Source organism: Lynx rufus, unplaced genomic scaffold, assembly GCF_022079265.1.
Source record: "Lynx rufus isolate CCGP_SWC_20201006 ecotype Redwood Valley unplaced genomic scaffold, mLynRuf1.p SCAF_7, whole genome shotgun sequence".
Lineage (NCBI taxonomy): Eukaryota > Metazoa > Chordata > Mammalia > Carnivora > Felidae > Lynx > Lynx rufus.
Window position 1 is genome coordinate 104401898 of NW_025814889.1, and position 25538 is coordinate 104427435.

Below are 25538 nucleotides of genomic sequence, written 5' to 3' on the forward strand. Positions count from 1 at the left end.
ACTGGTTGGAGCCTTCTGTTCATCCAGACTGTGAGGGCAAATATCTCTATGTTGCTTGGTCCTTTGATTCCACTCAAAATAATTTATTTCATGTTGGCCCTTGAGGTACAAGTCTGTAGGAATTTCTAGCCAAAACCCACATTTCAAAGTCTGTGCCTCTTCATTTGTCCAATAGACAAATGGACTTAAAAAGGGACTTCTCACTCTAGAGAGATTAAGACTGCAATCTGTTGCCCATTGGTGATTTCATCTTTTTCATCTGATCTCTCTTCAGTATTAAAGCCATAGAATTCAGTTGGATTTAAACACACTTTGAGTTTATAAATGGTTACTTCATTGCTCTATATCTGTTAGTCCATTAGCTCTCTAAAAAATGCACCTAGACACAGGGCCTGGCTCAAAAAGGGTATGTGATAAACGCTCTCATAATTGAAGCTAAATAGTGTTTTCTTCACAAAAGGCCCTTTCACCATGCAGAGTATGAGTCATCTTTAATAGATACTTCGTGGAATTTACATTGTATCTGTTGGCTCCATAGCATCTAGGAACAATCTAAATTTGGGAGTAAAGGCCAGCACAAGTCACGCAAATTTTATGTGTAGAAATATGCTTGCCAAATAATCCTGGTGCAATGTTGATGCTGTTTTCGTCATTATGAAGTTATTTTCTTTATTATGTTGATTATTGTCAAGGAGTTCAGGCAACTATAATACAATCTGTCAGATGACCATAAAGGAAACAGAATTACAATGTAGTAGGCAAAAAAAAATCTCTTGGAGATGTATAGCCTCTCATATTCATTTAAAGGAAATTCACAAGAGTATCTTTTATTTATTTATGTATTTAATTATGTATTTGTGTATTTTTACTTAGTGATACATGTATTTTATACAGCAATAACTGGGTACATTGCCTGTTCAAATTTAATCTATTTTTACTGTTTTGTTTTTCATAGATTTGTCTCATTTGGTTCTATTGGATCAAGTCTCCATTCTTGAAAATCTCTTTGTCTTTGATTTGTGTTGCCCTCTCTTACAATGCCTGTCAATGGCTTCTTTCCCTAAATTTTTTTAATGTTTATTTTATTTTTGAGAGGGAGGGACAGGCAGAGAGTGATGGAGACACAGAATCCGAAGCAGTCTCCAGGCTCTGAGCACAGAGCCTGATGTGGGGCTTGAACTAACAAACTGTGAGATCATGACCAGAGCCGAAGTCAGACACTTAACCGACTGAGCCACCCAGGCACCCCAGTGGCCTCTTTTCTTTATATTTAACATTAATTGTTAACATCAGCTAGGATTGTCATGTGCATTCTGTTCTTTTTTTCTTTATAGTCATTATAATTGGAGTTCTCTGATGACCTGGGAAAGCTGGTGCTTCCCCAGGTAGTAAGCCAAAGAATGTGGTAAGATCACAGAGAGAGAGAGATTTTGGACCCTCCATAACTCAGTTTTTGAGACAGTCTTTAGAAATAACACCTTTTTTTTTCCATTTGCGTTTCCTATCCATATCAATAATCCAAAAATCAGATATCTGTGCTATTGAAATATTCACATACAGTGACTAGGGATGTATTTACCAAGGACAGAGTGAGTCCTAATTAGGCCATTAGAAACCCTTGATCCAAGGTGTCATCATTCTATTTATTAGCACCGTAACAGGAGGACTATTCAACCAGTTACAAACCTCACTGCATTTTTCCATCACCTAGGCCTCATTCTGACATGTTGTCCACAGGGATGCCATGAGTCACAGCTCACCCACTGCCCCTCCTATTCTCTTCCAGAGTAACTTTGTCAAAGAAAAAAAAAATGAGTGTCATCTGATATAGTTATTTTTAACACAGTTTAATTTGTTTTGCTTCAAAATAGGTTAATGCCTTCAGATAAAATTAAAAGGCAAGCCCGTCAGGATTCCAATAACTGATGTATAATCATAGATTGTGGGGTTCAAACCCCTTTCCCTAGCTATGCTGGTAGGATAGACAATGTAGCAGGTAAATTTTTTCAGGGTCAGAAATACGTTGAAGTTTTGTTTTGTTTTAAATAAAAGGTTGTATATGCTTATGTACTCTCCTACTAATTTGAAAGCTCCTTGATGCCAACAGTTATGCTGTAGCCATTTTACTAAGGCTCATGGTTGGTACTCTAAACTTAAAAGTGTTTCAATATATGCTTATTCACTCAAAGTAGGAAGACATAAATGATTTTGGATTATCTGTGTGTTCTTTTTCTTCCCTCAAATTCCCAAGCCTGTTGGGTTTCACCAGGAGCTTTGATTCACCTTCAATATAGCTTCTACATAGCTCCAGAGGAGTAGATATTTGTAACTGTCTTCCTCATCAGTATTGCAGTCCTTAGCGTGATTTCGACTCTGGTTTTGTTTATGTGGTAACTTTTTTGTTCTTCAGGGTAAAACAAAATCGCTCAGAGCTCAGAAATCTTCCCAGGGTGATGGTATGATCATGAATAACTATTGCTAGTTTCTGATTTGGATGGAGTTGATCACTGATTCACTTTATAACTGGTATGACATAGAGACACAAAGTTACTAAAAATGGGTAAGAAAGGCTAGGTTTCAAGAAGAATGTATATTTTTCTAGACTTTAAATTATATTTTGGATACCTTGATTTTGACAGAATATTGTTGGCAAAATTTCTAATGATTTAGTAACTCTTCATCAAAATTAAATTTAAAATAAAATAGAAAAAATCCAAAAGAGAAAGGCAATGGAATATATTTTAAAAGGGAAAAGTAAATTATAGATCCCAAAATGAATATATATGTTTAAATAGGAGTAAATAAAATGATTACTATGTTAGCAAAATAGTTTAAAATAACTACCTACATTATTGTTAATTACACTGTAATATATTGGAAATGACAAATAATTTGGTAAGAATATAAATAGTTATCAAACAAGAAATTAAAACAATGCCTTCACAGGCACATTTTATATCCAAAAAATAATCATCTTCTATATTCTTTCCTTATGCAATAATTTTTTTACAGCCTTAGGAGTTCCTTTCCTGAGAAACAGAAGTCCAAAGAGGATTTAATTCATCTGTTGAGTAACATTTAATCACACAGTTGTCTGGACATTACTTTTTCATGGCTTCTGATACTTTGTGTGGATTTTACAAAGGCACTTTTGAATATACTTCATTTGTACCTCTGCAAACATAAATATTGCTCTCAGAAATTCTTTCGGTGCCAGGACAGGAAAGTTAGCCAGGAAGTTGGAGCATTACTTGTAAGTAATCATTCCTTTATTTGGGAAACTAAAGAAAGTGCTAAGAGATTTGTATCATTCTGTTCAGCATTCACCATTGGAGGAAGGAGCTAAATATTTTTTCAACAGATTAACTATATTTCTACGTTAAATAAGAAAAGATAGAAAAAAGAAGATGCAATCACAATAACCAATGTGATGAAAAGAGATTTCAGAAGAAAAAATATAGGAAGACACACACACACACACACACACACACACACACACACAAGCCAAGTGTATATTTACCTAGGGTCATTTCAAATGTACTGATGTATGTATGTATGTATGTATCTATCTCTTTTAAAGTTTATTTATTTATTTTGAGAGAGAGAGAGAGAGAGAGAGAGAGAGAGAGAGCACACAAGTAGGGGAAGGGCCAAGAGAGGAAAAGAGAGAGAATCTGAAACAGGCTCTGCACTGTTAGTGCAGCCCCTGATGTGGGTCTCGAACCTATGAACCATGAGATCATGAATTGAGCCAAAATCAAGAGTTGGACACTTAATGAATTGAGCTACCCAGGCTCATATACATATATATGTATATATATACACACACACACATATACACACGTATGTATACACATGTGTGTATACATCTATACATATGTGTGTATATACACATATACATAAAGTTTACTTATGTATTTTATATATAAAGTTTATTTATGTATTTTGAGAGAGAGAGAAAGCGTGAGCTATGGAGGGGCAGAGAGAGACAGGGAGAGAGAATCCCAAGCGCTGAGAGCACAGAGCCAGACACGGCCTCACTCTCACAAATCAAACTGTGAGATTCTGATCTGAGCAGAAATCAAGAGTCAGATGCTTAACCGACTGAGCCACCCAGGCGCCCCTGTACTGATCTATATTTTTATTCCATTAGTGTCCAACAATAACTAACACAATCCCTACTGCCCTATTCCTTCCTCTGTCCTCCCACTTACATACTGTAGAGTTTATTCTGTGCAAAGCTGTGATAGCTTTAAATAAAGAAACCTGTACTTTTTTGGCCTGAATATCACAATTCTTTATTTTGGTTAAAAAGTTTTTATGGATTTTTTGTAGGCATCTCAATTTTTTCAACAGAAAAGCATTTATATACATCTGTGTTTTAAGTGGCAGTATACTCAGTGGTTTTAAACATTGACACTAACATGAATATTTCAGTTCTGTAAATTACTAAGACATTGTTTACTCATCGATAAATAAGAACAACAGTAATAACACTAGTCTCGTAGGGATCTTGTGTCTATCAGAGTCAGTCCTAAACAATGTCTAGCTATTGTTATTCACAGAGGAATCAAAAGGATTGGATGTTTTATAATATTCTTCCCTTGTAAGTTTTGTCAAACATTATTCAGCTAAATTGAATTTACAGAGCTGACTGAAAAAGGAAGTGTGTCAGGTAGGCAAAAGAAAAATGCAGAGACAAGAAATGAAATGAAAACTAGACAGACCCTCACAAGTGACCAAAATGAGTCGCAGTGGAAGTTGTCAAATTCATGCACACTTACGGAGCTGCCCGAGTCGGGCTTTTTCCTTTTTACCAAACAGACGTCCTATTGAAGACTTGATTCCTTTCTTCTTGGGGGCTTTGTGAAGAGAGTCTTGGCTGCTATTGGAACTGCCAAGCCCAAGGCTTTCTGGCTCAAGGGAGGCAGATAAACTACTGCAAAACACAAAAGAGGGCAAACTGCTCATCCACAAGGTACACAGACTTGTTCCTTCATAAAGGGACAAATGAAAGAACACTTACTCTCTTCCTTTCCTCCCACATTTGCTCTTAAGCATATTGAAATTTGTTGTTGTTGTTGTTTTTCCTCAGCCTTAGGGCTCTGAGCCTCCAAATTTTGTCTAAGGAAAATGATTTTTGTTCTAAATGATTTTCCCCCTTATTTTAATACAACCAATGAACATAGGCCGGCTTATTAATTGCATGTTAAATGACCTTCCATTATTTAGCAAGTGACCCTTTACCTATTTCCACCTCAGAGTATGATTTTTTTAGTCTTAAACATAATGACCTATGATAAGACATTTACATTTAACTAACAGTGAAGTTTAAGCTGCTATTCCAGGTCACAGCTTTACCTGATTTTCTTCTAGCCATCTTTCTCTCTCTCAGTTTTGGAACATAATTCATTTATTTTTTTAATTTAAAAATGTTTATTTATTTAATTTATTTTTTTAAAAGCTTACTTATTTTGGGAGAGTGAGAGAGAGAGAAAACGTGAGCAGGGGAGGGTCAGGAGAGAGGGAGAGAGAGAATCCCAAGAGGACTCCACACTCAGCTTGGAGCCTGACAGCAGGGCCCAATCCCAGGAGATCACAGCCTGAGCCAGTATCAAGAGTCAAATGCTTAACCACCTGAGCCACCCAGGCACTCAGTAGCTAACTATAGATGCACAGATTAACAAACAGGGCACTGGCAAATGAAGTAACTTGATCTCTTCCTTTAAGAGAGATTGGTGAACAGTCAGGAAACCAGAAAAGAGGCATTTTTAATGATTAAATTAGTTTGAGAAAGAAGAAAAATCTTAACCAGAAATAACTTCTAGTTGGTATTAGCAGATCATCACTGTTTTTATGAGATGACTATTTCTCTTGTGGATATTAAGTCTTCAATTTTAATTCTAACATAGTTAACATGCAGTGTTATATTAGTTTCAGGTGTACAATACAGTGATTCAACAACTCTATGCATTACTCAGTGCACCCTAAGTGTATTCTTCAATCCTTATCACCTATTTCACCCATCCTCCTACCCCTCCCCTCTGGTAACCATCAGTTTGTTCTCTACAATTAAGAGTCTGTTTCTTGATTTGTGTCTCTCTTTTTTTCCTTTGGTCATTTCAATGTGTGTGTGTGTGTGTACCACTTGTTCTTTTTTTAAAATTAAAAAAAAAAAAACTTTTACAATGTATTTATCTATTTTGAGAGAGAGAGGGAGAGAGTGAGTAGGGGAGGGGCAGAGAGAGAAGGAGAGAGAGAATCTTAAGAAGGCTCCACACTCACTGCAGAGCCCAATGGGGGCTTGATCCCACAACCCTGAGATCATGACCTGAGCCAAAATCAAGAGCCAATTTGACTCTGACTGAGCCCAAGGTGCCCAACTGACTGAGCGACCCAGGTGCCCGTTATTTATTTTAGAAAGAGAGAGAGAGAGAGAGAGAGAGCGCTCGCATGCAAGTGGGTCAGGGCAGAGAGAGAGGGGGACCAAGTATCCTAAGTGGGATATGCACTGACAGCAGAGAGCCCAATTCAGGGCTCATACTCATGAACCCTGAGATCATGACCTGAGCCGAAGTCAGACTCTTAACTGACTGAACCACCCAGGCACCTCTGGTGCCTCATTCATTTAATTTTAAATCATCTAGGTGGGATTTAAAAGCAAATACTCATATGCTCTAGTGATCATTTTGTTTTTTCTTACAGTTCTCAGGTATTCTTTCAGGTACATGATAAACTGAAATGATTTCCAAGAAGTTGCTCTAGACTCCATTCCTGGTCAATGTAACTGACATAGTATTAATAGGAGAGGTACAACAGATACATTGCTATCTATTCTACAGCTGTCCATTTGACAACGCCATGATGAATTACTTAACTTTACTATTCATCCTCTTTAATGAGTTGACATTCTCTAAACTCCAAACCAATAGCTTTTCACATGTTAAAACAGGGGTGATTCTTTTCTTGGAGGATGAAAGCAGATAGTTTGAAGCTGGAGTAACTGGGGTTTTATACTCACGTTAGAAATTAAACATAAACAAAACAGAAAGGAGCAAATGTCTGCCAGCACAGAACCTCTGTTTTAAAGCATATTTGTTGTAAAACTCATACTATTTAGAAGATAAATTCTTACTTAAAGTGTTAATACTAAGCCATTATGCACAGCCATATCAATGATGTGTCTTGAGATGCTGCAATTGATAAGACTGTAAAAGCATATATATTTAAGATGTGAATTGCATGCTTAGATTTGTTTATGCTACTTATTATAGCGATGTGCTTGCAATTTTGTAGGCAGATGGAAAGCACCACAGGATGAGTTGCTACAACAAATAGGGTATTTCCCGTTACCTCTTCTTTTAACATTTTGGCAGATATGCTTTTTCCCCCTCTAAGAACTTTCTGCTTATTAGCTGTTATAGCTGTCAGCACCAGACCCTGGGGGGTAGTATACATACCTGTTTGCTAAAAATAAATGAACTGCAATTATGGACTTTTCAGAACTTAATTACTTTTTAAAAAATGTTTTAGTTATTGGTGGGGGTGGGGGGGAGGAGCAGAGAGAAAGGGAGACAGAGAATCCCAAGCAGGCTCCATGCTCAGTGCCGAGCCCTGTCTCACCACTGTGAGATCATGACCTGAGCTGAAATCAAGAGTCAGATGCTCAACCAACTGAACACCCAGACATCCCCAGACCTTACTTTTACACCTAAGCCTAAGCCAAATTTATAGTTTTGTCCTAGAGTCTGTTAAGTTTTTTGCTATTCTTCCTAGTGAGTCTTTCCATTAGCCTGACTTCATTTTAATACTAAATATCCACTAAATATAGAAGAGATAATCTCATCAATATTGGCTAGTAATAAGACCACAAATACATAATTTTAAAAATAAAAATTTGATCTCAGAATGCATTTTTTTTCCACAAGAGGAGAGGGGAGAGGGAGGAGGGCAATACTCTAATGGAGAGTTATAGCTCAAACCAAATTTCTCATATAAATTTTTAAGCAGTCTATTTGACAGCACTTAAAGAAAGAATATTTTCAGAAGGAGAGCATGCAAACCGTGAAGTGAGCTGAGACAATCATACCTTCGGGCATCATTGTGGTAGGAGGAGGGAAGGGTGTGAGTCATCCTGATGGCTCTAGGGGTAGGGGGAGGAGAAGTTTCACATTTTATAGTTGCTTTATCCTCCCGACCATCTTCTTCCACCACTGCAATCTAGAAATGAAAACAATTCATTCCGATGAATTCTTTCTAGATTTCAAATGAAATTGACAGAAATGGAGAGTCATTAGCAAAACTATTTGAGTAATTCTAATACAAACACAAAACAAAAAACTTGGGGCATATAGGTCTTAGACATATAAATTCTTATTACTGAAGCATGTGAGTTTAATAACTGTTTTAAAAGTGAAGGTATTCCAGTTTAATATATAACCTGGACACATTTCATAAAAAAAAAACATTATTTAAGAGTGAATAAGCACCATAGATCAATATCCAGGAACTATGAAAAAGCTATCACGGACTCTGTTTCAACATATCAGAATGTAAAGGCTTACAAAAAAGTTACTGGGTACATATTTGAGTTAATTCATTAAGAAGGTATGCATAGTCAGGTTATCATAACATGGAAATCTTTTAAGTAGGAGATTTTTTTAATATTTATTTTTGAGACACAGAGCACAAGTGGGAGAGGGGCAGAGAGAGAAGGAGACACAAAATCCAAAGCACACCCCAGGCTCTGAGCTGTCAGCACAGAGCCCGACATGAGGATCAAACTCATAAAGCATGAGATCATGACCTGAGCCAAAGTTGGATGCTTAACCGACTGACCACCCAGGCCCCCTTTAAATAGGAGATTTTTGAAATGAGAAGAGAAGATGGCAAAACTACAACTTTATCAGATAAAGTGTATTATTAATGCAGGCAAATGAAATGTGGTCCAGATGTTTAAAAAATGAGTTGTAGCTTATTAGAAAAAAATTCTTTTTAAAGTAAAGATTATAAAAGGTAAGAACATAATTCTTGCAAACAGTTTCATTTCACTATCTCCCATGGGAACACAGACAAAGGTATACAGAAACCAGAAGATGGATGGAAGGGCTTTCCTTAAAGAATTTAGTTCAGGAGCACCTGAGTGGCTGAAGCATCCAACTTCGGCTCAGTCAATTGGTTAAGCATCCAACTTCAGCTCAGCTCATTATCTCGTGGTTTGTGAGTTTGAGCCCCATGTTGGGCTCTAAGCTGAGAGCTCAGAGCCTGAAGCCTGCTTCAGATTGTGTCCCCTTCTGTCTCTGCCCCCCACCCCCACCCCTCGTACTCTGCCTCTCTCTCTGCCTCTCTCTCTCTCTCTCAGAAAAAAATAAACATTAAGAAAAAGAAAGAATTTAGTTCAGAGTCCAGAACAATTCAAGATACCATAAATTTTGTCAGAGATAGACATATAAAACCGCATTACAGTAAAGATATTCAATGGTAAAGTTGACTGTGAAGAGATATTTTTTACAACAATCTTGCATTTCTTTTCATGGCATCACTGTGCATTAAAATACCTATACATAGAAAGATTGTGGAAAGCATAGCTAATAGATATGGCTCTGGAAGTTCTAATGACAAAGAGCAATATGGCTATAGCAAAAAATTTAAAGCTGTGTTCTCATCTTATGTCTACATAATGTCTTGCTTTGTTTCTATGTTAGGCTATTATGCATAAATGTGTTTCTATATGATACATGATAAAGACTTCATGCATTGAAGAAACTGAATGAAGTTGTTTGTCTGGGCTCTTGTCATCCAAGCCTTGATTCCTTTTAACGATTTAAGTAGACATCTATATAGGATTTCCTCTCTCCATTTCAACTAGCAAAGGGCCACCAGAAGAATCTTTTTCAAGAACTACTGTCAGCATGATGTTAATCCTACAGAAAACTCTTTCTAAACTCACATCTCATCTAAATTCGTAAAGTGTGTTTCTAAACTCTTCCTGATATGTATTTATGTCTTCACAGTTCCATGATCTAGCCATAATCGTTTTCTGTGATTATTTCTGCCAAGCCTGACCTTTCTGCTTCCATTACTTTTTTTTCCTGAAACACCTCCTAAAATGCCTTCCTCTTTCTATTCTGCCAGTCAAACTATGCAAACTTTCCAAATATCAGCTCTTAATAACATCATAGACACTCTTCCTCTGAATAATGCTTAGAGTTAACACTATATAAATAAAATAGAGGAGAAAGGATTTGGAATCAGAGATGGATTTGAATTCTGGTTTCTCTTATTTGTTGAATGACATATGCTCATTATTTACCTGCTCTAAGATTCAATTTCCTCATCAATAAAATGTAAACTAATAATACTTACCTTAATGTGTTCGTTTCAAGGGTAAATGGAATCACACTTGTAACTCCTTAACCTGATAAACAACAATTTTTAGTTTGTGGCCTTCTTTCCATGACCTACTTTTCTTATCAACTATTTCTTCATCCTATGAATTCCCTGAGCCTGCATTTCTGTATGGAACCTTCCTTGGTGACTTTTTTCCTTATATCCACTAAACTTCTTTTATATCCATCATCTACTCAGATATCTTTCTATATTCCCAGTATAATTCTTTTCAGTGGCAGAGAAAGTCAAAGACAAACAATAAGAACATTATGATGGTAAATTTGATAGTTGAGAACCAAGTGTTAGTATCAAGGAGAAGATGCTATAGGAAGATAGATGATAACTCCGGAAAAGGAATTCCATCAATCTATGCCACACAAGTTAATATAGATTCCCTTAATTTAAAAAAGAAACAAAGAAAAAAATACTTTTATAGTTTTAGAAGTGGGCATAATCTGACTACCACATCTTTTTTGTTTTTAAGTTTATTCATTTTTGAGAGGGAGAGACAGAGCATGAACAGGGGAGGGGCAGAGAGAGAGAGGAGACACAGAATCCTAAGCAGGCTCCAGGCTCTGAGCTGTCAGCACAGAGCCTGATGTGGGGCTCAAACTCATAGACAGTGAGATCATGACCTGAGTGGAAGTTGGACGCTTAACCAACTGAGCCACCCAGGTGCCCCCTACCACATCTTGATGATGCTGAAAAATAGATTTACGCTCTGGACAGTAGGTTCAACCTTTGAAATCTTTCCCATCTGATATCCCATGAGTCTGAATTCTGCTGCTATCAATTATCTAAGAAGATGTCATTTTGTGAATCAGGACTGGAGTCAATTTTGTTTCTCATTTCCAATATGTATTCTATTGATGTCACATTAAACAAGAAAGGAGCAGATTAATTATATTTTTGTAATTTCTATATTCTTGATGCTCTGGCGTCTGGCACCATGCTGACCCAGGACAGAATGCGCCTCCCAGGACTAGCTAATTCCTAGAGATTGCAAACTACTTCCCTGGAGTATGACTTCCATATGTACATCAATCTATCTAGACCAGTATCCCAAATCATATTCTTGATCTGGCTCTTGTAATACTCCAGGAGGCAATATTCCTCTGCCTTAATCATGCCAGGCCAGGAATCAGACAACTAGAGATAGCCCCTATACCCAGGGCCCACAGAAATGATTAAAACAGGCCAATCTTAAGCCTGCTCACCCTGCCTCGCCTTTCCAACAGAAACTACATTAAAACTCCTACCCATCCTTTCTCCTAGTTCTTTTTGCCTCATGACCTACTCAGGTGCTTTTGCCTTCGCAAAGGGAAGGGTGAGTAACAAGGTATCTTTTCATTGGCAGTAGTCTCTTGATCTGTTGGTCTCACATCCATGAATAATAGTAAAACTACATTTAAAAGTAAGCAGCATTCTTCTAGCATTGACAATAAATAATCTAATTCTAGGATATGTAGGCCTCATAATCTAATCATTACTCTAGAAAGCATAAACAATTTTATTTTGAGGCATTTGCTCTTATAATCATATTTAAACAATTTGATAATGCTTAAATACTTTTAATATTTCTGTTTATGTTAATAAAATGCTTCAAATAAAGGGAACGCAATTTTAAAACTTTCACAGAAAAAAAACAATATTCAACTAGTAATCACACAAAAGATATTTACGTTACCTTTCTCCGATGTTTCCTTAGATCACTTGGCTGTGATTGGCAGTAATAAAAGCAACATAAAACAGAACTAATTAATGAGTATCATTTGACCATGTTACAAGTTTTAATAGTATTCTATAACTTGACTGTCTTGTTTTTTCATTCCATTGTTTTCGAAATAAACGTCTTTACCCATTATAAGAGGACTCCTCCTGAAAGTGACTTCAGAGAGGGAACTTCTTAGATGGAATGGTGGGGTGGCGGGGGGACAGGTCTACATGATGGGGTCAAGCATACATGCATGGGATCTGAGACATGGAACCCTAGGGAATATGAAGCACATGTAGTGAGCTAGTGAGAAATAAATATGGAACTTATCTTCTCCCCAAAATATAAATGGGAATGAAAGAGATTATCCATAAACAAAGATCCAATGCACATGTATGGAGTTTGTAAGCATTCCCTCTTGCCTTATCTATGCAGAGCCTTGGTCCACCCTTGGACAGGCATACTGCTCCTGAGCTATCTCAAACTTCCTGGCTTCCTAACTAGTCTCCCATTCCCAAATGCTAAGAGCTCTGGCCTCAATAAAATATGTTTTTAGGGCTGCTGTTTTCTTGTCAACGTTACAATGTTACAATATTATAGAATTTTTTAAAAAATTAATTATGATTTAAGATAAATCTTGCTCACTTAATATCTTTGTTAATTTTTCTTATGTAAGTAAAACAATTTTATTCCATTATAGTTATATTTACATTTATATATTTTTGTTCCTGGAAAATGGGTTGATTTACTCCACACAATATTCTTACTAAATATTGGCAGGATGTTCCTTATGCTTATGGATTTGTGGTGAGGTAAAAGTAAATAAAAGTACATTTTATAATCAGGAAAAATAACAATCTTTGTAAAACATATACACACATACAGTACAAATGAAAACAATGTCTTTTCAATCTCTGCTTTTCTGTCTCCCAAATTTTTCATTTTCCTCTGAATATTCAAACATGGATTATATTCCCCCAAATTATGCCCTCACTCATATTTTCTACAGGTAAAAGAAAATCTACCTGCCTTTCACTATAACAGTGATGAATTTAATGACGAAGTTTTATTAGGTGATAAAGACTCCCTGAATTTCATTTATTGTTTTTCTTAATCAGATATGGGACATTTTAAGTACTTTTTTAACCCCAAGAAATGCTTTAAATATTTTTTAAGTACTGTAATTATAGTATAATAATGTTCATTTACTATTGATTTATTTATGACTAACTGCTAAAGAAAATGCATGAAAGCAGTGGCATGTTTTTCATATATATATATAAATCATGTCTAAAAGATTATAAATATGTTATTTTGCTATTATAAAAATATTAACACTATCAAGGATTAGGATACTAATGTTTAAGAACATACTTAAAAAGCTAAATATATGTAGCAAATATAAACAGAAACTAAGCCAAAGATAGTATCGTGTCTAGTTAATAAAGTCAAATTGATGGTTCCTAGATTTCTAAAATCACCACATCATAATGTAGCTCAGTATATTGGGTTATTATATCTTAGTACATTGACTAAAAAGTTTGTGCTGTGTCTAGGTGGGGTCAGTTCTGATTACCGTCCTTTGTTCTGAACGGGCATTGTCTATGATGTCTATTTTAAGAAAATTTTTAATATCAAGTCTGGAAATGAGCGCAGAATAGAGGACTCAATGGCTTAAGAAGGTAAATGTTTCCTTTTTTAAAAATATTGCCATTTCTCTTTTATGTTGACTTTATTGCATTGAAGTCCATAATTGCAAAGAGTCTGAATATGAAAAATGCTGCCATACCATACAGTTTTGTTTCAATTCACAATTGTAAAATTAAAGAAAAAAGATATTTATACATAATAAGTTTTATAAAAATAAAAATTAAAAAAATATGTGTTAGTTTTCCCTAGACGTGAGAGCATGAAATATACATATATATGTATATGTGTATTATATATATATATACACATAGATATATATATATTAGGTACAGTACACATTTTTGCAACATATTTATTTAAAGGTGCTATTTAGAAAATTAATTAAAATTTTTTGTTCAGATACTTTACACACATACATACACAGATACAGATATTGTGACACTTTTTATAGTAGCTTCACGGCTTTCTGAACATATGCAGAAACACTATATACACTTCATGTTCTTCTGTGGTAACATTAATTTACTCTCCATTTGTTATATTTGTGCTAGTTTTACAGTCTCTAAGCTATTATTTTATCTATTTATTTTTAATTAATTTCTACCCCCAAATTTATGTTTAATTGGAATTTTGTTTTAATAGTATAGTTTTAATATCCATTACAAAACCAGAATTTTACCTCCATAAATAGTTTAGAATGTTTAAATCTTCATTATTGTCATTTAAACACAGTTCTAGGTAATCACAGAAAAAAATAAATGGGCAGAATAGTATATGCTTTTGCGTCAGCAAATTTGAAAGACATACAGCTCCATTTACTGTGTTAAACGTGGGCAATTTACTCATGCTCTCGAACGCCTGTTACTTCTGCTTTCTATTAAAATGATGTCCTCTGACATGCAGATGTTATGATGGGAAGTAAAACATCACAGCATTCAGTAGTTATTCCTATCATTTTTTTTTCCAGAGGTTTTTCTACCTTATTTTTAGCGAAGGGCACTTTGATTTTCTCTGTTATGTTCAGAGCACCTCCTAATAATTTAGGTTTCCAACTTTTAATTCCTAATAATTTAGGTTTCTGACTTTTAATTCTAAACATAAAAATAAATGAAACAAAGGATTAAAGAATAAAGAAGTGTAAAAATGTTGACATGAAATTCTAAAACAAAATTGGGAAATTGTTGCTATTGGTTTTGGTGGTTCTTTTTTATTAAAGTTATATTATTTATATTATAAAAATTTAACATTTTAGGTTCTTATATTGGAGCAATTAGAACCAGTATTTTCTGTTATTTATTGTGTTAAAAGTAAAATACTCACTCCCAACTACTTCACCAAGATATCATAAGGAAAAATTTACTTAATGGTTTCCGTCACTCAGATTTCTGATGTGACATTTAGATCGCTGCTCTTCTATTTCCTTATTACGTGACTTGAAAAATTACATCTTTGTAGGCTACATTTCCTCCACTCATAATGGGATTAGTAGTTGCACCTACCACATATGGTTGTTGCGAAAAAAAGAAAAACAATAAAACACACAGAAAGTCCTTAGAACAAACACCCAATATGAACCAGTTAATGCACATGAGTCTTAATGGGGTCAAATGTTCTCTGTGCACATCATCATACCAGTGTCATGACTCCCATCCGATCCATTTCCCTGGCAGGGCTTCGCGGGGTAAGCTTTGGCGTTGAGTGTCCACTGGGGGGAGATGAACTGGCCAGCGAAGAAGCTGTAACCGAGGCAGTGATAGAGGTACCTGGGTGGACCCTTGCTAAATTCAGGCCTTCCAGGCTCACACTAGCCACCCTATTCTCAATTTCTTCAGCACGTAACTCTGTAGATTCTTTTTCTTCCTGAATTAGCCTAAAAGACACAGTTGAATTTGGATCCATTATATGCTGCTATAGTGGTAATGAGAATTCACATAATAAAAAGCAAATAAATACATAAATAAACAAATAAATCTGTGAGCATTTTATATCAAATCTAATGTTTTCATTACTCAAAGGCAATATAACTTTCAATAAATTTCAGACACTTTCTGGCTGAAATTTAGAACATCTTTCTTTTCAAATGATATACAGCTCCTCCCCACTTTGACCCTCTTTCTATCTATACTATCACCTGCTAAAACCTTTAAAACCTTGCCTGCCTAGATAATTTTGCCACTAATCCTAATCTTATTTTTGTTTGTTTTTTTTTCCTAATCTTATTTTTGAACCGAGGTGCCAATAAATGAGACTTTTAGAAACTCAGATCCTAACAAAGATGTTGAATCTTACCTCCCAACTGATTAAAAAATATACTTGATAGAATCTTCAATAAATGGTCATTCATAATTATCATTTGGTCAAATAAATAAACCCTTAGACTTTTTGTTAAACCAATACCTACTCAGCCACGTCAACTTTAAATAAGCACCACGCGGGATGCCTGGGTGGCTCAGCTGGTTGAGCATCCAACTCTGGTTCAGGTCATGATCTTATGGTTCATGAATTCGAGCCCCACATCCGTGCTCCACATCAGGCTCGCTGCTGTCAGCCCAAAGCCCACTTTGCATCCTCTCTCTCCCTCTCTTATCTGCCCCTTCCCCCACCTCTCAAAAATAAATAAACATTAAAAAAATAAGCACCAGGCAATTTAATAATGTGGAGATGATCTATCTCTAGATAGATACATACATCATACTTACATACATAGTGAAAAAATGTTTTAACTGTTGATATAAATGCTTTTCAGAAGACAAAGCACTGATACTCCTTTTTTTTTTTAAATAAAGAGAAACTTCAAGAATATGTATAAATGAACTATTACAGAGATGCAAAGAACAAAGAATTTTAGCGGGGTTGCATAAATACCCTATTTAAGCTGTATCTATTTGTTATAATGAAACTGTACCAGTAGGTGATTTAAAAAATGGGGTTTAGAACTTCTCCTAAGACATTTTCCTCTTAACTATAAATGGCTTATTGTGATCTCCTATGATATATAATCCTTAACTGTAAGGTTATAATCACCATCAAGTTTTATTTTTATATATTTATTTTGGAAAACTGTTTGGTGGTTTCTTATAGAACTAAACATACTCTTACCATATTATCCAGTAATTGTGTTCTTTGGTATTTAGCTAAATGAGTTAAAAACTATGTCCACCCAAAACCAGCACACTGATGTTTATAGCAGCTTTATTCATGACTGCCAAAACTTGAAAGCAACCAAGATCTTCTTCAGTGGTGAATGGATAAATTGAGGTACATCCAGACAATCGAATATTATTCAGAGCTAAAAAAGAAGTGAGCTATCAAGCCATGAAAAGATATGGAAGGACATTAAATGCACACGACTAAGCAAAAGAAGCCCAATCTAAACAGACTACATATTATATGACTCCAATTACATGACACTCTAGGAAAGGCAAAAACTATGAGGACATTAACAAGATCGACGGTTGACAGAGGTTGGGAGGGGGAAGAGATGAATAGGCAGAGCACAGAGAATTTTTATGGCAGTGAAAATGTTCTGTATGAAACCATAATGATGGATACTTGTCATGCATTTTGCAAACCCACAGAATGTACACCACTAAGAATAACCTGTACTGTAAACAATGGAATCTGGGTGATTATTATGTGTCATATAGGTTCATCAATTGTAATATACTACTGTGGTGAAGGATGTTGATAATTGGGGAGGCTGTGCATGTGTGAGGCCAGGGCATATATGGGCGATCTCTGTACCTTCTTCCCCTCAACTTTGTGTGAACCTTAATCCACTCCAAACATTTAAGTAAAAAAAAAAATATTGAGCAGACTTACTCTTTTTTTAATGAATATAATTTATTGTCAGATTGGCTTACATACAACACCCAGTGTTCATCCCAACAAGGAGGCATATTTACTCTTAATTATAATTTTTCAGTTCCACAAAGAATATGAATTCTGTTACTTTGAAGTTTATTTTCATGGATGCACTTTAAGTTCACCCAGAGGAAAGCTTAATCAAGTAACATAGCACAATATTATTAATGCTTTAAACACATTCCAAAGGAAACACTGTCTCCTCTTAAAAAAAAAAAATTTGTACTTTAAAATGATTGATGGGAGGGGCGCCTGGGTGACTCAGTCTGTTAAGCGCCCTACTTCAGCTCAGGTCATGATCTAGTAATTCGTGTGTTCAAGCCCCATGTCCAAGCTGTGCTGACAGTTTGCAGCCTGGGGCCTGCTTAGGATTGTTGGCCTCCCCCTCTCTCTGCCCCTCCCCCACTCAAGTTCTGTCTTTCTCTCAAAAATAAACATTTAAAAAAGTTTTTAAAAATGGTGGGAATAACTCTTCTAAAAAAGTTTTTTTCTAAAATTAACTATAGTTATTAACTCTAGGCATTGTATTAATTGTAAAGGAAGAGTCACACCTAGAGGAAAAAGCTGAGTAAGAAGTAGACTGAAGTTTAATTAAATAGGAAATCGAATGCTACCTTAGATATTCAGTTCATTTGGAAAAATAAATGACAATCCATTTATCTTTAGAATCTGGATGTAGTTACAGAAAGTAAAAGAACTAACAAAACAGACACCCTTTGAAATGCCCCAGTGTGTTGGCGAGGGCGTACCATATACAAAAGGATGAAACAATAAGTAAGACCACAAAAGCAAGGGAGTCAAAATAGTAGCTAATTAGCTACTATATATACATTAATATATAATATTATATATATAATATGTATTTATTATAATATAATATAATATAATATAATATAATATAATATAATATAATATAGTATAATATAATATATATTAACGTTTATTTGCTTTGAGAGCAGGAAAGAGAGCATGCATGTGTCAGTGGGGGAGGGGGGAGAGAGAGAGAGAGAGAGAGAGAGAGAGAAGAGAGAGAATCCCAAGTGGATTCTACACTCAGTGCAGAGCCTGATGGCAGGGGCCAGTCTCAGGAGATCACAGCCTGAGCCGATATCAAGACTTAGATGCTTAACCACCTGAGCCACCCAAGTGCCCAGTAGCTAACTACTGATGCACAGATTAACTAACAAACAGGGCACTGGCAAATGAAGTAACTTGATCTCTTCCTTTAAGAGAGATTAGTGAACAGTGAGGAAACCAGAAAAGAGGCATTTTTTAATGCTTAAATTAGTTTGTGAAAGAAGAAAAATCTTATCCAGAAATAGATTCTAGCTGGTATGAGCAACTGTTTTTATGAAGATGCCTATTTCTCTTTTTTTATTTTTTAAAAATAAACGGGGTTTATTCATTTTGAAACATTCAAAATGAATACATGCACTATTTATTCATCCAAAATTCAAATGTTTTAAAGAAAAATAGAAACATAACTTTTACATTTACACAATCATCAAACAAAATATTTGTATCACAGCACTTAAGTAGCAAAAATTTGCTAACAGTTGACACTATTTCTCTTTTTTATATTGTTTTTAATTTTAATTCCAATATAGTTAACATATAGTGTTATTTTAGTTTCAAGTGCACAGTATAGTAGTTCAACAACTCTATGCATTACTCAGTGCACTCTAAGTGTATTTATTCTTTAATCCTTATCACCTACTTCACCCCTCCCTTACACCCTCCCCCTCTGGTAATCATTAGTTTGTTCTCTACAATTAAGAGTCTGTCTCTTGATTTGTGTCTCTCTCTTTTTCCTCTGGTCATGTTTCTTAAATTCTACATATGAATGAAATCATACGGAATTTGTCTTTTCTCTGACTGACATTTCATTTAGCATTATACTGTTTAGCTCTATCCATGTTGTTGCAAATAGCAAGATTTCAGTCTATTTTTTATGGCTGAATAATTCTCCAGTGTGTATGCATGTGTGTATGCCATTTGTTCTTTTTTTAAAATAAAAAAAAAATCAAAGTTTATCTATTTTGAGAGAGAGAGGGAGAGACAGTGAGTAGGGGAGGGGCAGAGAGAGAGGGAGAAGGAGAATCCTAAGCAGGCTCCACACTCACTGCAGAGCCCAATGCAGGGCTCGATCTCACAACCATGACATCAGGATCTGAGCCAAAATCAAGTACTGGCTGCTTAATCGACTGAGCCATCCAGGGACCCCTATACCACTTGTTCTTTATCCATTCATATATCTGTGGACTCTTGGAGTGCTTCCACACTTTGGCTACTGTAAATAATACTGCAATAAACACAGGGGTGCATTTATCCCTTTGAATTAGTATTTTTATATTTTTGGGTAAATACTTAGTAATGCAATTACTGGACCATAGGGTAGTTCTATTTATAACTTTTTGAGGAACTATTTTCCAAACTGCACTAGTTTGCATTCCCATCAACAGTGCCCAAGGGTTCCTTTTTCTCCACATCCTCATCAACTTTTGCTATTTCTTGTATTTTTGATTTTAGGCATTCTGACAAGTGTGAAGTGGTATCTCTCTGTGGTTTTTTTTTTTTTTTTTTTCAACGTTTATTTATTTTTGGGACAGAGAGAGACAGAGCATGAACGGGGGAGGGGCAGAGAGAGAGGGAGACACAGAATGGGAAACAGGCTCCAGGCTCTGAGCCATCAGCCCAGAGCCCGACGCGGGGCTCGAACTCACGGACCGCGAGATCGTGACCTGGCTGAAGTCGGACGCTTAACCGACTGCGCCACCCAGGCGCCCCTCTCTGTGGTTTTGATGTGTATTTCCCTGATGATTAGTGATGTTGAGCATCATTCCATGTGTCTGCTCGCCATCCTGCATGTCACCTTTGGACACCTGTCTGTTCATGTCTTCTGCACATTTTTCAATTGGATTATTTGTGTTTTGCATGTTGAGCTTATAAAAGTTCTTTATATATTTTGGATACTAACCCTTTATTGGATATGTCATTTACAAATATATTCTCTCATTCAATAGGTTGTCTTTCAGTTTTGATTGCTTCCTTCACCGTGCAGAAGCCTTTTATTTTACTGTAGATCCAGTAGTTCATTTTTGCTTTTGCTTCCCTTGCTTCACAAGATATATCTAGAAAAACGCTGACATGACCAATGTCAGAAATTACTGCCTATGTTGTCTTACAGGATTTTTAGGGTTTCAGGTCTTACTTTAGATCTTTAATCCATTTTGAATTTATTTTTGTGTACAATATAAAGAAGTGGTCCAGTTTCTTTCTTTCTTTTTTTTTTTTTTTTTGCATGTAGTTCTCCAGTTTTCCCAGCACCACTTTGTTGTTTTTTTCCCCATTGTATATTCTTTCCTCCTTTTTCTAAGATTAATTGACCATATGCTTGTGAGTTTATTTCTGGGTTTTCTTTTCTGTTCCATTGACCTATGTGTCTATTTTTTGACAGTACCATACTGTTTTGATAACTACCTGCTTTATAATATAGCTTGAAGTCTGGAACTGTGATCCCTCCAGTTTTTTCTTTTTCAAGATTTCTTTGGCTATTTGGGGTCTATTGTGGTTCCATACAAACTTTAAGATTGTTGGGGCACCTGGGTGGCTCAGTTGGTTAAGCATCCGACTTCGGCTCAGGTCATGATTTCATGGTCCGTGAGTTCAAGCCCCCCGTCGGGCTCTGTGCTGACAGCTTGGAGCCTGGAGCCTGCTTCGGATTCTGTGTCTCCCTCTCTCTCTGACCCTCCCCCATTCATGCTCTGTCTCTCTCTGTCTCAAAAATAAATAAAACATTAAAAAAATTAAAAAAAAACAACTTTAAGATTGTTTGTTCTAGTTTTGTGAAAAATTCCGTTGCTGTTTTGAGGGGCATTGCATTGAATTTGTAGACTGCTTTGCATAGTATAGACATTTTAACAATATTTGTTCTTCCAATCCATGAGCATGGAATGTATTTCCATTTCCTTTTTTTAAATTTTGTTATTTTTTTGTCTTTCCATTTCTTACTGTTGTCTTCAATTTCTTCACCATTGTTTTATAGTTTTCAGAGTAGCATCTTTCACCTCACTGGTTAGGTTTATTCCCAGATATTTTATTATTTTTAGTGCAATTGAACATGGGATTGTTTTCTTAGTTTCTCTTTCTGCCGCTTCATTATTAGTGTAAAGAAATGCAAGAGATTTCTACACATTGATTTTGAATCCCACCACCACTTTAGTGAATTCATTTATCAGTTCCAGTAGTTTTTTGGTGGAGTCTTTAGGGTTTTATATATATAGTATTATGTCATCTGCAATTAGTGAAGGTTTTAGTTCTTCCTTACCAATTTGGATGTCTTTTCCTTCTTTTTGTTGTCTAACTGCTGTGGCTAGGACTTCCAGTACTATGTGGAATAAAAGTGGTGACAGTGGACATCCATGTCTTGTTCCTGACCTTAGGGGGAAAGTTCTCAGTTTTTCCCCCATTGAGTGTGATGATTGTTGTGGGTTTTTCATATACACTCTTTAATATGTTGAGGTATGTTCCCTTTAGAAATACTTTGTTAAGGGTTTTTTTTTTTATTTTTTTTTTTAACGTTTTATTTATTTTTGAGACAGGGAGAAACACAGCATGAACAGGGAGGGTCAGAGAGAGGGAGACACAGAATCTGAAACAGGCTCCAGGCTCTGAGCTGTTAGCACAGAGCCCGACGCGGGGCTTGAACTCACGGACCGCGAGATCATGACCTGAGCTGAAGTCGGCCGCTTAACCGACTGAGCCACCCAGGCGCCCCTAAGGGTTTTTATCTTAAATGAATGTTGTACTTTGTCAAATGCTTTTTCTGGATCTATTGAAATGACCATATGGTTTTTATCCCTTCTCTTATTGATGTGATATATCACATTGATTGATTTGTGAATATTGAGCCACCCTTACATACTGGGATGCATCCTGGGAATAAATCCCACTTGATCGTGGTGAATGATTTCTTTTAATGTATTGTTGGATTGAGTTTGCTAGTATTTTGTTGAGGATTTTTGCATCTTTGTTTATGAAAGATATTGCCCTCTAGTTCTCTCTTTTGTGTGTGTGTGTGTGTGTGTGTGTGTGTGTGTGTGTGATGTCTTTATCTGGTTTTGGTATCAAGGGGACACTGGATTTGGAAGTTTTCCTTCCTTTTGTATTTTTTGGAATACTTTGAGAAAAACAGGTGTTACCTCTTCTTGAAATGTTTGGTAGAATTTGTCTGTGAAGCCACCTGGTCCTGGACTTTTGCTGGGAGTGTTTTGATTACTGATTCAATTTCATTGCTGGTAACTGGTCTGCTCAAATTTTCTATTTCTTTCTGCTTCATTTTTAGTAAGTTACATGTTTCCAGGAATCTATCAATTTCTTCTAGATTGTCCAATATATGGGCATATGATTTTTCAAAATAATTCCCTTACAATTGTTTGTATTTCTGTGTTGTTGGTTGTTGTTTCTTCTCTTTCTTTTGTGATTTTGTTTATTTGGGTCTTCTTTTGTTTTTATGAATCTGGCTAGAGCTTTACCAATTTTGTTGATCTTTCCAAAGAACAAGTTCCTGGTTTTACCGATCTGTTCTATTGTTTTTGTTTGTTTTTGTTTTTGTTTTTAGTTTCTATATCATGTATTTCTGCTCTAATCTTTATTATTCCCTTCCTTCTGCTAGTTTTGGGTTTTGTTTGCTCCTCTTTCTCTAGCTTCTTGAAGTATAAAGTTAGATTGCTTATTTGAGATTTTTCTTGCTTCTTAAGTTAAGCCTATATTGTTAAAAACTTCTTTCTTAGAACTGCTTTTGCTGTATTCCAAAGATTTTGGACTACTGAATTTTCATTTTGATTTGTTTCCATGTAATTTTTTATTTCTTCTTTGATTTCTCCATTGACTCTTTGTTTAGTAGTATGTTATTTAGCCTACACATATTTGTGCTCTTTCTAGATGTTTCTTGTGGTTGATTTCTAGTTTCATAGTGTTATGGTCAGAAAAGATGCATGGTATGACTGGTTTTTCAAATTTGCTAAGACTTGTTTTGTGGCCTAATACGGGATCTATTCTGGAGAATGTTCTATGTGCACCTGAAAAGAATGTGTATTCTGCTGTTTTGGATGAAATGTTCTGAATATATCTTTAAATCCATCTGGTCTCATGTGTTATTCAAAGCCACTGTTTCCTTATTGATTTTCTGTTTGGATGATCTGTCTTTTGATGTAAGTTAAAGTCCTCTACCATTATTGTATTGCTACTGATTAGTTCCCTTACATTTGTTATTAAACCTTTTATGGATTTGAATGCTCCCATATTGGATGCATATTTACAATTGTTATGTCTTCTTGTTGGATTGTCCCCTTTATTTCTCATTTGGTGTCTTTCTTTGTCTCTTGTTACAGTCTTTGTTTTGAAGTCTATTTTCCTGATATAAGCATTGCTGCAATGGTTTCTTTTGACATTCATTTGCATGATAAATATTCTTCCATCCCCTCACTTTCAATCTGCAGGTGTCTTTAGGTCTGAAATGTATCTTGTGTAGACAGCATATAGATGGGTCTTGATTTTTATCCAATCTGTCACTCCATGTCTTTTTATTGGAGTGTTTAGTCTATTTATATCCGAAGTAATTATTGATAGATATGCATTTATTGCCATTTTGTTACTTGTTTTGTAGTTGTTTTTGTAGTTTTTCTCTCATCCTTCTCTTTCTTTCATGTTTTGTTGGTTTTCTTTAGTGATATACTTGGATTCCTTCCTCTTTATTCTTTGCATATCCATTACTGGTTTTGGACTTGTGATTACCATTAGTAGTCAATATTAAGTTGATGGTCGCTTACATTTGAACCCATGCTTTAATCCTCCCCACACCACATTTTAGTCTATAGTGTCATATTTTACATCCTTTTATTTTGTGAATCCCTTGACTAATTTTTACAGATATCTTTTCTACCTTTAGTTATGGAGTTTTTTCTTCCAGTCTTCTAATCATCCTCTGGGTTATTTGCACTGACATGAGTGTTATCTAGTTGTTTATGGGATGAGGCAAGGTCCTCCTACTCCACAATGTTTCCGTGATTTCCAAGATTCCTGTGTCTTTTGAATGTTGCTATACACTTAAATTATATGTACTTCTTAATTTCTTACAAATTAGCAACTATATTAAATACATTACTAGGGTCAGCAAAGAAATATTTAAAAGGACAGTAGTTTGAACATACTATTTATCAAACTTAATTAGCCTAGGTCAAGATTATAACTGGGCTTTACTATCTTAATGTTACAAAGCTGAGTTCCTGGAGGGACACAGGTTGTTATTGAGGGTGTGTGTATTTATTTTCAGAGAAAACAAATATCACAGAGATATATACTTGATTTCAAATCTATGCAGTGAGTTCAACCATTAACTGCAAAGCATCAAAAAGTGTTATTTAGTTTGAATTTACATTCTATATTCCTTCTTTTTCTTTTTTTAAGTTTATTTATATATTTTGAGAGAGAAAGAGAGAGAGAGACAAGCACATGAGCAAGAGAGGGGCAGAGAGAGAGAGAGAGAGAGCACATGAGCAGGGGAGGGGCAGAGAGAGAGAAGGAGAGAGAGAGAATCCAAGCAGAGCCTGATACAGGGTTCAAACTCATGAACCATGAGATCATGCCCTGAGCCAAGATCAAGAGTCAGACACTTAGCTGACTGAGCCACCCAAGCACCCCTATATTATTTTTTCTATTTATGCTAATCTATCATTATGAAGCACTTTCTATTTATCAAGAAAAGTGCCAAGATCTGGACATAAAACAGTGAGCAAAGCAAGATCCATTTCTTGTTTTTATATAATTTACAATCTAATAAAGGTAAGGAACTGAAGGACAGTAAAACAAACTGAAGGTCAGAAGAAGGAATGGTGGAGATGTTCATGGTGAGTAAGGGTAA

The 25538-nt window shown here is 35.6% G+C and overlaps 1 protein-coding gene across 5 annotated transcripts in view; it reads right to left on the reverse strand.

Annotated features, from left to right (window-relative positions):
- PPFIA2 (PTPRF interacting protein alpha 2) overlaps nucleotides 1-25538 on the reverse strand; it is a 473921-nt gene that overhangs the window by 62737 nt on the left and 385646 nt on the right. For all 5 annotated transcript variants that reach the window (XM_047065813.1, XM_047065810.1, XM_047065809.1 and 2 more), the window contains 4 exons: nucleotides 15386-15623; nucleotides 12077-12106; nucleotides 8090-8220; nucleotides 4785-4939 (listed from right to left, as the gene is read on the reverse strand). In XM_047065813.1, the coding sequence (XP_046921769.1) occupies nucleotides 4785-4939; nucleotides 8090-8220; nucleotides 12077-12106; nucleotides 15386-15623 (554 nt within the window). The remainder of the gene's footprint in view (nucleotides 1-4784; nucleotides 4940-8089; nucleotides 8221-12076; nucleotides 12107-15385; nucleotides 15624-25538) is intronic.